The sequence below is a fragment of the Priceomyces carsonii genome (assembly GCF_900007245.1).
Source record: "Priceomyces carsonii strain CBS4050 genome assembly, scaffold: Debaryomyces_carsonii_scaffold_1, whole genome shotgun sequence".
Lineage (NCBI taxonomy): Eukaryota > Fungi > Ascomycota > Pichiomycetes > Serinales > Debaryomycetaceae > Priceomyces > Priceomyces carsonii.
The window spans coordinates 1,350,063-1,362,974 of NW_026946674.1; the positions used below are offsets into that span (position 1 = coordinate 1,350,063).

At 38.0% G+C, this 12,912-nt stretch overlaps 9 protein-coding genes across 9 annotated transcripts; 4 read left to right on the plus strand and 5 right to left on the minus strand.

The window, feature by feature from the left end:
* Nucleotides 1–73: 73 nt before the first annotated feature.
* PRCAT00000745001 (uncharacterized protein) lies at nt 74–340 on the minus strand (the record flags this gene model as incomplete). The annotated part of the gene is made up of 1 exon (XM_062956658.1): nt 74–340. One exon carries the CDS (start codon nt 338–340, stop codon nt 74–76), a length of 267 nt encoding a protein of 88 aa, XP_062807577.1.
* Nucleotides 341–718: 378 nt separating this feature from the next.
* RPL19A (60S ribosomal protein eL19) lies at nt 719–1,279 on the plus strand (the record flags this gene model as incomplete). The annotated part of the gene is made up of 1 exon (XM_062956659.1): nt 719–1,279. The coding sequence occupies one exon, from the start codon at nt 719–721 to the stop codon at nt 1,277–1,279; it is 561 nt and encodes a 186-aa protein (XP_062807578.1).
* Nucleotides 1,280–1,457: 178 nt separating this feature from the next.
* On the minus strand, nt 1,458–2,891 carry RAX1 (Rax1p; the record flags this gene model as incomplete). The annotated part of the gene is made up of 1 exon (XM_062956660.1): nt 1,458–2,891. The coding sequence occupies one exon, from the start codon at nt 2,889–2,891 to the stop codon at nt 1,458–1,460; it is 1,434 nt and encodes a 477-aa protein (XP_062807579.1).
* Nucleotides 2,892–3,320: 429 nt separating this feature from the next.
* On the minus strand, nt 3,321–7,652 carry PRCAT00000748001 (DNA-directed RNA polymerase III core subunit; the record flags this gene model as incomplete). Its single annotated transcript, XM_062956661.1, has 1 exon — nt 3,321–7,652. The coding sequence occupies one exon, from the start codon at nt 7,650–7,652 to the stop codon at nt 3,321–3,323; it is 4,332 nt and encodes a 1,443-aa protein (XP_062807580.1).
* A 230-nt stretch (nt 7,653–7,882) lies between these two features.
* PRCAT00000749001 (proteasome regulatory particle lid subunit) lies at nt 7,883–8,122 on the plus strand (the record flags this gene model as incomplete). Its single annotated transcript, XM_062956662.1, has 1 exon — nt 7,883–8,122. The coding sequence occupies one exon, from the start codon at nt 7,883–7,885 to the stop codon at nt 8,120–8,122; it is 240 nt and encodes a 79-aa protein (XP_062807581.1).
* Nucleotides 8,123–8,244: 122 nt separating this feature from the next.
* RPT5 (proteasome regulatory particle base subunit) lies at nt 8,245–9,525 on the minus strand (the record flags this gene model as incomplete). Its single annotated transcript, XM_062956663.1, has 1 exon — nt 8,245–9,525. One exon carries the CDS (start codon nt 9,523–9,525, stop codon nt 8,245–8,247), a length of 1,281 nt encoding a protein of 426 aa, XP_062807582.1.
* A 727-nt stretch (nt 9,526–10,252) lies between these two features.
* On the plus strand, nt 10,253–10,468 carry PRCAT00000752001 (cytidine deaminase; the record flags this gene model as incomplete). The annotated part of the gene is made up of 1 exon (XM_062956664.1): nt 10,253–10,468. The coding sequence occupies one exon, from the start codon at nt 10,253–10,255 to the stop codon at nt 10,466–10,468; it is 216 nt and encodes a 71-aa protein (XP_062807583.1).
* A 156-nt stretch (nt 10,469–10,624) lies between these two features.
* Nucleotides 10,625–11,734, plus strand: PRCAT00000753001 (methionine aminopeptidase; the record flags this gene model as incomplete). The annotated part of the gene is made up of 1 exon (XM_062956665.1): nt 10,625–11,734. One exon carries the CDS (start codon nt 10,625–10,627, stop codon nt 11,732–11,734), a length of 1,110 nt encoding a protein of 369 aa, XP_062807584.1.
* Nucleotides 11,735–11,780: 46 nt separating this feature from the next.
* Nucleotides 11,781–12,584, minus strand: PRCAT00000754001 (uncharacterized protein; the record flags this gene model as incomplete). Its single annotated transcript, XM_062956666.1, has 1 exon — nt 11,781–12,584. One exon carries the CDS (start codon nt 12,582–12,584, stop codon nt 11,781–11,783), a length of 804 nt encoding a protein of 267 aa, XP_062807585.1.
* Nucleotides 12,585–12,912: the final 328 nt, after the last annotated feature.

Here is a 12,912-nt window from a genome sequence, read left to right on the forward strand (position 1 = left end):
TGAATATTCGATTCCTTTTCTCTCTATGGCTTCGTTAAATTGTAAATTATTCACCGTCTTGCGGCTAACTTGATTAAAACCTAAGCGTCTTCTTTGTGCTCTTCTTTCTTTTGAATGACTGCTTCCTAGAATCCCTCCATCCAGAGGTACTTATCTTTTTAGGTTGGTCAAGCTCCATCTCTTGCACTTTACTCTTCTCCGGATGCTGTTGTGTTTCATCTGTCTGCTTTAACTTCTCCGCGAGTCGTCTTGTTCTTTCATCAACAGCCTTTGAGAACTCTCCTTTCCTCTTTAAAGACTTGGATCTCAATTTCGACTTAGATCTGAGTGATTTAGCCATGATTACTTTTTAAATATCAAATCTATTTGTCACTTCCCTATCTTTATATTCGAGCTCTAATGAAAACTCTGGCTCTCATCGCAGAATATCCTTTCTGTATATACCAGATCATATACAGGTCATCATGGGAACTTAATCATGTGATATGGCATGTGATATGGCATGTGATATGACATGTGATATTTATCCGGCATTTCTCGTTATCGTCAACCTCGCTCAATTACGCTCGTGCGCACTTTAGAGAAGGGCCGGCGCCCGGGTCTTCACACGACAGTATGCGCCGCACTTCCAAAAATTTTCCCAAAGCGCCCCCTTCTACTTCAAGCAAAATCTTTTCACTGCTAAATCTTTTTCTTAAAGTTAAACATATTAACTACCATGGCTAATCTTAGAACACAGAAGAGACTCGCAGCCAGCGTTGTTGGTGTCGGAAAGAGAAAGATCTGGTTAGATCCTAATGAGACCAGCGAAATCGCTAGTGCTAACTCCCGTCAAGCCATCAGAAAATTGTATCGTAATGGAACCATTGTCAAGAAGCCATCTATAGTTCACTCTAGATCCAGAGCAAGAGCACTTGCTGAATCAAAGAGAATGGGTAGACACACTGGTTACGGTAAGAGAAAGGGTACCAAAGAAGCACGTATGCCATCTCAAGTTTTGTGGATGAGAAGATTGAGAGTTTTGAGAAGACTTTTAGCTAAGTACAGAGATGCTGGTAAGATCGACAGACACTTATACCACAGCTTGTACAAGGCTTCCAAGGGTAACACTTTCAAGCACAAGAGAGCATTGGTTGAGCATGTCATCCAAGCCAAGGCAGAAGCACAAAGAGAAAAGGCTTTGAAGGACGAAGCTGAGGCCAGAAGATTGAGAAACAGAGCAGCCAGAGAAAGAAGACAACAAAGAATTGCCGAGAAGAGAGAGGCATTTTTGGAGTAATCGCTCTGCGTCCTACACAGTTAGTTCTAAAATATAGGAGCTAGCAAAGCAGCGTCCGCAGACCTGCTTGGATTTCCAACAGTATCTACCTAGTGTTAATATACGTAATTTTCTGCCAACAATGTATTCATGCTTGTAGAGCGCTGCTTGATAGATAATTCAAAATTTAATTGTGTATTTATAGGCGACGACCTGGAACTAAGCTAAATATTATTGTAAAGATGGCAGTAAAGAGGAATATAAGGAACACCACCCATAGACTTCTCTTTAGTAACAATTTATAAATAAATGGTTCTCTTATTCTGATTAAAGATCGATGATTGATGAAGGACTCGCTGTAGCCAAACCAAGCCAATATTGGGTCTATTAAGTAAATGGACGACACAAGAAAATAAAATCCCAAAAGAAAAGGTATTATAATGACTGGCCTCAACGACTTCCTATAGTTCAAAAATACAAATATGAAGCCAACCCAAAAGCCGATGAGGGAGAAGAAGAAGCCCAAAATTACTCTGACACTGTTTGAATGGTTTACATTTCTGATGGCCATGAAGTTTAAAAATCTTGGTAAATGGTCGTGCTCAATCTTGCTGAATATGTAGAGTTTCACGTTATTAAATACGTCTGGATCGTCTCGACCGTCCACCTCAATCGCATTGATGATTTGAGTTTTGAGACCTTCAGGGAGATCTAGGTCCTTCTCAGAATCAGTTACAAAATATTTCAACAAGAGGTTGTGTGATGATTCTTTTAAATTATTTCTGGTAATGAATGATTGATGCTCTGAGCTCCCCGGTGTATGCTTAATCAATTTTTCTAATAATGAAGGGTTTATAGAAGAGACCCTTTTCTGATCTTTGATTTCAGGTGACAGATCAAGGGGTTTGTACCTGGGATTGACCGCTTTACTCGCTTGACCAATATCTAATTGGTTCTCAATGAGTGAGCTGTCATCAAAACTCATGTCATCCAACAATTTTGAATTCGATGACAATCTCTTCGCTTCTTGTATTGACGGTGGTTTCGAAAAGGATGTCTCATTCTTACTTTTAAAGCTAGTTGGTGTTTTCGGTACTCCTGCCGAATGCCTGCGCTCGTCATTTTCTTCATTATACTGGTTAATCATGTCTCTTAGTTTCGGCTCTAGGTTGTCAACATTGATGTCTCCCCTCAAGAATTGTGATAATCTATGTGAATCGCTATCCTCTAAAATATTATCGTTAGCTATTAAATCCAATAGAATAGACGAACTCAATGACTTGTGTTTCGATCGCTCCAGAAGGGGTACTGAGTTCCTATAATGGGAACCAGTTTCATTGACCGATGAATGTCTAGCGATGCTGTCTCTCAACCCTTGCACATAGTGTTTACACAAGTTTAAATGATTTATTAAATCAAACCAGAAATCCACGTAATCCACCTTATGCTCAACTCCTTTCATAAACAAATAGAATGTATACAAATCAACTGGCAGCTTCGTTCTGTTTGCTAAAATTTCACCTAAAGTTGGCAACCGATTCAAAGTGATACTTTGATTTGTTCTATTAAGGTTATTCAAATTTGCCAAATAATGTGAATTAGGATAGTCATGTTGATATTTTTCATCGTACATGTTTGCCTCTCTTAGAGACTTGATATTAAGCTATTATTTTGGCTCTTAGTTGATGTCAATGGGCTTCGTTTTTTTACTGATGAGTGAGAAAACAAACACTTTCAAGTGAAACATTTAAATCGTTATACACAGTTCTACCTAATCGGACAAGATGAAAACATTAAGTTCTCCATAAACTCCTCGTCAAAAATAGAGAACAATAAAAGAGAGAACCTCTCGCTAGCTCCTACGAAGCATATTATACGAAAGTAAGGAGATACCCTTGTCTTAAGACATTCAATTGTCTAGTAATGAAGTTCGTGGGCCCCTAGCTGAAGAATTCTGCTACCATTTATCATGGCCTGTATATAATCATACGTATGTAAATATATCACAGTGAGACAAGGCTACGTGAGAGATTCAAGTACTATGGATATAGTCATTAACTACTTATGTACACAATGCTTCAAATAATACTGGTTTTGGTTTGATGTCATCTGCAGTAAAATTCGATGACTTGACTAACTTAAACGCACCAGTCCCTACGTTCATGGTCTGTCCCAAGATAATACACTCGGAAACACCTTCGATCTTATCACTCTTCATATAGAATGCAGCATCAAATAAATGATCAGTTGTTTTCTCAAATGATGCTAATTGGAGGACTGAATCTCTCATCTTGCTTAAACCAAATCTCGTGATACCGAGAACTTCTCCTTTGTAGGTCATAACGTCACCTAACAATTGAATATGACGAGGATCGACACTCATACCATGGTTACTCATAGTATAATCTATCTCTCTGATGATAGATGATCGTGCAGCTTCAATTCCCAAAACTTCAAATATTTCAAGTACGTGGTTGGTAAAAGTTTTGGTGCCAACAACACCATCCGTTGACATAACATCTTTAAGACCATAACCCTCTACTAACAACTCACGCTTGTTCTTATCATTAATATTAATTACTGCACGGGATATATTAGGGAGTCCTTTGATACAAACACCAGGTAATGACCTCTTTAAATGTTGCATCTTAAAAAACAATGAAGAATCGTTAGCTTTATTAAGAAGAGAATCATCATTCTTGGAATCAATATGAGAAACTAATATATTGATCCTGTTGTCGGTTGTAATTGAAATGTCTGATGATTGAATTTTAAGTTTTGGAGCATCAACTATCGCTTGAGCTATATTGTCAACTGTCAATTCCAATTGCAATTTCTCGATTGTTTCAAGATCGATTTTTACCGACAAGTACGCCATATCATTCTTATAGACGTCATCAATGAAGTATGCAACATCCTCTAGCAAAGTTTTTTCAATCCTACCTTTAACAACTCTTGCTGCGATTTCATCATCGTCATTCACAAGCACAGAGTTGATGATTGGTGTTGAAATGGTCTTGGAGGCGTTGATAATTTCTTTAATACGAGGCACACCTAAAGTAACGTTCATAGATGCAACTCCTGCAAAATGGAATGTTTTCAAAGTCATTTGAGTACCCGGCTCACCAATTGATTGAGCGCCAATAGCCCCAACTGCAGTACCAGGTTCAACTTTAGCCCTTGCGTACTTATAAATACACTGCTCCAAAAATTTAATTATCAACTTCTTAGATATTTTTAATAATTGATTTGCAGTATTAAGACGGGTTTCGTCGTCATCCTCAAGTATTTCATCTTCGTACGGAGGTCTGAAATATGCCTTCATGCTTACCTTTTCTCTTATTTCAGCTAACTTTTGGGCCTTTTTGGTTGTGAAATCTCTGATAGAAGCATAAAACTCTCGTTCTGAATCATTTTGGTCTATATATTCAATTTCGGATGATTTTTCTATTGTTAACAAATTTCCTGAATTGTCATATCTAACCAACTTTTCCTCGAGAGGTTTCAAAACAGAGTCGACTAGCTCAATCACTTGGTATGGCAATAATCCAATTTCATTGATATCGAAAGTTATATTCAATGCATGGTCCCATTGATGAACAAAATTGACAGGTCTCGCATCACCTTCCATGTCATAAGGATCCAAACCATCACCACCATACGTAAACTGGACAATTCCATTAGATGAATTACGAACTGTTTGATCATACTGAGATGACAAATCCTCTAAAGATTTCATCAATCTTCTTGACATATAACCAGTCTCTGCGGTCTTAACAGCGGTATCCACCAAACCTTCTCTACCAGAGATGGCATGAAACAAAAACTCAGTTGGAGTTAAACCACTAAAAAATGAATTCCTGACGAAACCTTTTGATTGCGGTGTCTTGGAATTCTTAGGAAAATGAGGCAATGATCTATCTTGGAAACCATCAGGAACACGATTCCCTGATATAATTTGTTGACCAACCAAAGCAACCATCTGCGACACATTTAATGTTGATCCCTTCGACCCACAGGTTGCCATGATCAATGGTGCATTTAATGAATCTAGTTCCTTGATACAAACTTCTCCGACCTCTTCTCTAACTTTGGACAATAAACCTCCAATTTTTGCTTCTAAGGTCTGTTCTTCATTACAACCAGCCTGGGTTTCTAGTTTACCCCTATTATATAAATCGATCAACTCATCACACTTTAAATATGCCTGCTCTACCATTAACTCTTTCTTTCTCTTCAAGTCATAACCGGGTGTAACATCATTGATACCTATAGAGAACCCTCTGTCACCTAAATATCTTGCGCATAATTTTGCCATTCTGTTCATTGCATTTGCTGCAGCATCGGGACCATAGTCTCTCAATATCGTATAGAAAATTGAATTCTTTTTACCATCTCCTAACACTGCTTTATCCATAACACCACTCAAGATATTTGAGCCTCTGATAATCACATAACCGTCATTTGGAGACATCTCACTTGGAAATCCTGTCAATGGAGGGGTGAATGTCTTATTTTTCGCATCCAAATTAATAACAATATTAGACTGTTTGCTTGGTCTAATTAATAATGAGAAAACCTGCTTACCAGTCCAGAGCATAACGGGTTTGAATATCGCAGGAGGAGGCAAATCAAAATGAGTATTTGCATCTGACATCATACTTAGCATCTGCACCAAAGAAGCCCTGTCAAAGAATGAGTCCTTATGAGAGATTAAATACGATCCTGTCAAAAAATCCTGTGTTGCTGCAATTATAGGTTCACCAGATTTGGGAGTTAAAAGATTATTTTTTACACCCATCAAATTTATTGCTTCTGCTCTTGCTTCTTCAGTTTGAGGGACATGTAAATTCATTTCATCCCCATCGAAGTCCGCATTATAAGGTGTACAAACGCATTCGTTCAACCTGAACGTTCTCCAAGGTTTAATCTTCGCGTAGTGAGACAAAATAGATAGCCTATGTAACGATGGCTGCCTGTTAAATAAAACGATGTCATTGTCTTCAATATGACGCTCAACAACATCACCAATATGCAAATTTTTGGCCAATTTAACTCTGTCACCGAATCTTAAATTTCTTTTCGCTGATTCGTTTTGCTTCATGACATAATTTGCACCTGGATGTACTTTTGGACCATTGAGGATTAATTTCTGCAATTTTTTCCTGTTATATCTCGTACACTTTTCAGGGTATGTCAATATTTTAGCTACTCTATCTGGGACAGCGACTTCGTCGATCTTCAAATTAGGATCAGGTGAAATAACTGTTCTAGCTGAAAAATCAACTCTCTTACCCGATAAATTACCTCTGAAACGACCTTGTTTACCTTTCAATCTTTGACAGAAGCCCCTAATTGGTTTAGAGTTCTTGGAATTACCTCCAGAAGAAGGCAAGAGTGCAGGATTTGCTGCATCTGAATTAATATACATAGCAACTGATAATTGTAAGTAATCCCACTGCTCCATCAAGTTATTAATTGAAATGCCTTTCTCTATTCCGACTTTGATCAAAGACGAAGTCCAGACAATCTCAGTAAGCTTCACCGTAATGTCATCTTCATTAGATTGCGCATCCATCATCACAGATGGTCTTATGCAAACGGGAGGAGCTGGTAAATACCTCCAAATGTAGGTCTCGGGCCTGCCACCCCTCGCGGAATCAATACCTACTAATTCACAATCTGAGGGAGTGATCTGTTTGAACAAATATAAAACCTTGAGAGGGTTGAGATCGTCGTAGATTCTTTTGATATACTTTTCCAATTCAGGGTTTCTAGAAAAAACTTCATCGAACTCTTTGTCCCAAAATTCCTTCTCAGGAGTTGGTTTCTTACCGATCCATCGAAAAGTATCATGAACGATCTTCAATGCTGCAGGACCTGCACCGCTTGCTGCTCTTTTAACAACACCGTTAATATGTTTGCATTTGAAGCATCTTCTCTGTTTCTTGCATTGATCTAAGATTCTCCTCAATATTCTCATTCTCCTCACGTTATCAAGATGAGGCTTTCTAAGCTCACTCAAAAATTGACGCTTGGTTTGCTCATCAAGCAAGATGGATCCACAGTTCTTACAGATACTTTGTAAAACTTGAATAATAGCCTTAAAGAATCCTACGTGGAACACAGGGAGAGCAAGCTTGATATGACCAAAATGACCATGGCAGGTCGCTAGATTCCCATGACATGTAGAACACTCATTGCTGTTAGAACTTATGCCCATTCTAGGATCTAATGCTCCATATTCCTTCGCTGTTCTCCCTCGCTCCAAGTCATAAAGATCTCTGGTCTTCACTTCAACTTCTGACTGTGCAATGATCTCCTTGGCTGATAGCGCCCCAAACTCTAACCCTTTAATACATTTGGGTGTCTCATCAACAAGTACCTCCTTCATAGATCCTTACACTATTATACAACCAACCTTAGTGTATATTGTTAGACTTATGAACAGAATTCGATGTTTTACAACCGATTATCTCTTCTCATAAAAATCTTTTTTATAAGTGCCTGATTTTGTGTACGTTTTTTTATTTAAGAGAAGATTACGCCACCAGTAAAGAATAATTTAAGATAACAAGAATCATTTAAGAACAAATCTAAAAGGGCAATATTTAATTCTTAATAATGTCTAGTAATCCAGTATCTAGTGCGTCGGAGGATAATGCAGCAGAAAATAAAGTAATTAAGACCTTAGAGGAGGACGACGAGTTCGAAGATTTCCCGGAGGATTCTAAATGGAGTAGTGAGCCAAACCAAGCAGCTCCGTCAAACTTGTGGGAAGAAGATTGGGACGATGATGATAACCAAGATGAATTTTCACAGCAACTACGTGAAGAGCTAAAGAAAGCACAGAAGAGTTCTTGAATACTTTTAAAGTAGTTGCCGCATTGGGCGTATTGTGTCTACTCGATTTTAATTAAGCTTGCTGGCATCAATTCGCTAATTTAATGTACATTTATACAATAATACATAACGATTTCTATTACCTAGACGTAAAAATTTATAGATTTTGATTTTCTTGCTTGCACTTCGCTAATGGCCTCAACAAAATCCTCGTGTTTTATAATGGATTTGCCATTTCTCAATGCAATCATACCCGCCTCCACAGTCACTGCTTTCAATTGTGCACCATTGAATTCATCAGTTGATCTTGCAAGTTCTCTCCAATTCACAGAATTATTGTCACAATTTAGTTTCCTTGCGTGTATCTTCAAGACAGATTCCCTAGCTTCTTCTGATGGTAATGGGAACTCTATTTTTCTGTCCAATCTACCTGATCTCAAAAGAGCAGGATCCAAGGTATCGACTCTGTTCGTAGCTGCCAATACTTTAACTCTGTCATCAGACCCAAACCCATCTAATTGATTCAACAACTCCAACATCGTTCTTTGGACTTCTCTATCTCCACTCTTATCTGAGTCAAATCTTCTGGTACCGATAGCGTCCAATTCATCGATAAAGATGATAGTGGGCGCTTTCTCTTTAGCCAAAGCAAATGCATCTCTCACTAATTTAGCCCCATCACCAATAAACATTTGAACTAGTTGTGGGGCTGCTAACTTCAAAAAAGTTGCGCCTGATTGTGCTGCGCATGCTCTTGCCAATAATGTTTTACCAGTTCCTGGAGGTCCGTACATCAAAGCACCTTTTGGAGGCTTAATTCCTAGATTCACGAATTTTTCTGCTTGTTTCATGGGTAATACTACAGCTTCAATCAACTCTTCGATTTGCTTATCCAAACCACCGATATCTGAATAATCCTCGCTTGGCTTTTCATCAACTTCCATCGCCTTAACTCGTGAGTCATATTCTGAAGGCAAGGTATCCAATATTAAATAAGAGTCCTTATTAACGCCGATCAAATCATTTGGCTTCAAACTGCTAGGATCCACTAATCCAATTAAAGGTAAAAAAATCGTTTGTCTCGTAGATGTCTTGATCACTGCAGACTGACCCGACCTAGCCGCATCTACGTCAACATTAGCACCTTGTTCTGAAGCTTCCTTTTCGGCATCAAGATTCAACAATTCAACGACATTGCCCACCAAGTAAGGTAATTGCTTATTATTATTAATTTTCTCTTGGTTATCTTTGATTCTTTCTAACATGACTGTTTTCTCGTGCGTCAATCTCTGAGACTCGGACTTCATCACCCTGATATCATTATCCAAGAGCTTGGTCCTATTACTAATATCACTCGTAGCCGAGTTTAATATCTCTTGATCTATTAAGTCTTCTTGATTCTCTATTTCTTCCAATGTCGACATTTCTCACTCTTTTATTATGCTATTATGACAAAGAGATCTACTCAATATTCAATCTAAACTTATAATTGGATGAGTTTGCTAACTAGTGTTCCGTATTCTTTAGTTTAGATTAATGAATTTGGAAACTGAACTTGGCTCTATCGTTGCCACTGAGAATGGCGAGAGAGAAATCTATATAATCACGTGAGATATTTCTGAGATGGTTTTAATGCAAATATCGATAGGGACATCAAGTCTACGTCAGGTATCAAAGAGCAGGAATATGGGTGCTTCCTTTATCCATAAAGACCATAAAGAGTTGACAGATAGTGAATTTGCGAAATTGAAAACAAAATGCTTGGAAGGTAAGTTTGAAACCGTTCAATTGCGTAAGAACATGTACTGACTTAACAGCACGAAATCTATCCTATTCACCATATTCTAAATTCAGGTACGTCATTTCGTTAGTAAGAGCTTATAAAAAGAAGCATCTTACTTCATATTCTATTGCGATCTAATAATACGTGTTTATTGTGTTCTCAAATAACTTGGTTTTGTTCACTACTAACGATAAAAGGGTTGGCTGTACGCTAATTACAGAGAGTGGTGAATATGTATCAGGTGCAAACGTTGAAAATGCCTCATACGGAGCATGTATATGTGCAGAAAGAACGACTATTACAAAAAGCATAGTAAGTAAGAGGCAGGAAACTACATTCAAGTCATGACGGTATACTAACTTCTAGAGATGGAGGGCCACCTGCGTTTCAAATCGATAGCAATATCATCCGACTCTAAAGATCCTATATCCCCTTGTGGTATCTGTAGACAGTTCATCCGAGAATTTGGAGAAGACATTCCAGTTTTCATGTTTAGTGATGATGGTTCGACATATCAAAAGGTATATCTCCGGGACTTGTTGCCATTGAGTTTTGGGCCAGAGAACTTAGGCGTGGGTTCGTAGAATGAAATTGATGCCTCCATATATTTCTTTTTCAATTTTTATAGTTGCAATTAGATACTGTTTCATTCAGTCTATCGTAGGAACTATCACGAGATACAATAAATAAATTTTTTCTGCTAAATTTGACAAATTCGATTTATATTTACGTTTAATAAAATGACGGCTACGTGTGCTTCACTATCCTGTGGGAAAGAAACAGAGTCACAGCTTAAGTGCCCAATTTGTCTTAAACAAGGAATCACCAGTGTTTTTTGTGATCAGACATGCTTTAAGTCTAGTTGGCAGACTCATAAGGCGATCCATCAAGAAGGGACCGATGAGCTGTACAACCCTTTTCCTAATTTTCATTTTACAGGAGATTTGAGGCCTCATTATCCGTTATCACCAAAGAGACCTATACCGAAGCATATTAAGTTGCCAGATTATGCGCTAAATGGTAAGCCTCTAAGTGAATTAAAGAATGATAGGTTTGGCAAGATTAAGATTTTATCGCCCAAAGATCAAGAAAAGATGAGGAAGGTTGGTAAAATAGGACGAGAAATATTGGATGCGACTGCTGCTCATATTAAGCCGGGGATTACCACAGATGATCTCGACGCTATTCTTCATAAAGAGAGTATCAAAAGAAATGCATATCCTTCTCCGTTAAACTACTTTAATTTTCCCAAATCCTTCTGCACATCTGTCAATGAAGTCATCTGCCATGGAATACCAGATAAGACTCATTTGAAAGACGGTGACATAATTAACTTAGACGTTTCCATCTACTACTTGGGCGTGCATTCTGATCTTAATGAGACTTACTACGTGGGTGACAAAGCTAAGGCAAATCCGGACATAGTCAGGTTGGTTGAGACCACTAGAGAATGCTTGGATTTAGCAATCAAGCAGGTCAAACCAGGCTTAATCCTTCGTACTTTGGGTAACTTTATTGAAGAACATGCTACTAAAAATGGGTGTTCTGTCGTTAAAACATATTGTGGCCACGGCATCAACCAATTGTTCCATTGTCAGCCAGATATCCCTCATTATGCTAAGAATAAGGCAGTTGGTGTTGCGAAGCCTGGTATGGTGTTTACTATAGAGCCGATGATATGCCTTGGAACATATAGCGATGTAACGTGGCCTGACGGTTGGACTGCAGCTACGAGTGATGGAAAATACTCGGCTCAATTTGAACATATGATGTTGGTTACTGAAGACGGTTGCGAAGTTCTCACAGCTAGAACTGATACCTCTCCAGGAGGACCAGTTCCGCGTATATAAATAAGTTCTATTTAGAAAAAGATGTAGAGATTAGTATGAACTATTTTTAAAACTGATGAAATTCTTTTTCTCTGATACATACATCACATATCAATGTCTCAACTTTCGATATTGACTGTTCCATCACTTGTAGTTTTTTTGAGGTTGCAGAATGTCCGCCCCTAGAGAATATACCCTTGGAAGTGCCTAAATCGGGGTATATATCAAAAAGTTCAGTGAAATGTGAATGAAGTACTTTCATGAACGACAAGCAGGACAAGCTCTTTTCGCTTATCTTATCTCCATTCATCAAGTAGGAGATTGCATAACGCATGACTTCTCCTGATAGATCAAATAACCCCATAAAGTAGTCACCAGAAGTAATGAAGTTTATATTGAAATTCAACTCAACATCCACATCACTCCTTTTGGATAAGAGCATGCTCAACAGGCCATCTATAATATCTTGCTTCAAAGGCTCGTATCCCGCTATCATCGTTTTCACAATCATCATAAACCTTTCGAATGGCAATATACTATCCGTCATCAAAAAATATATGAATGTAAATGCTTCTATCATTTCTTCCAACGAATTGGATATGGTGGATTTCAAAGTATCAAGCTGTGCATGCTCGTTAAAACCCAAATACAATTTATGTATCTTTCCACTTAACATGTCGAAGTTTTCCTTCAACAAGTCATTTATGGAACTTTCAGTACATCCATGTTTTATTCTATGTCCACTAAATATGACCTTCTTAGAAATAGAATTGATATCTCTACATAACCGTATGAGCACTTCCCTATCATCGTAGTACTTTGATAAAGCTTCTCGAGCTGGGTTAAATATAATTTGCTGATAGGGCTCCATGTCAAATGTTTTTGAAATATATTACTATATTGATAGATGATAATGTCGAGATGAGCTCGATTTAACCTAAGGGACAGCTGAAAACACCCATACGTGAATAATTTAAGAATCAATAAAGATTGAATATTCAGCTTCCACCAAGCGCATGCGAAGATATCTTACATGAATTCCTTTTGGTTCTTTTCTTGTTAGCCAAAATTATTCAAGATACGTTATTCCATCTTCTTGTAACCACCACATCGAACTAAATAGTAGCTTGCCTCATTTCAAGCCAAGTAATAAGTGCCTAAACTTCAATTCCTCTTTCGGTTTTCAGTAAGGTTTTCCA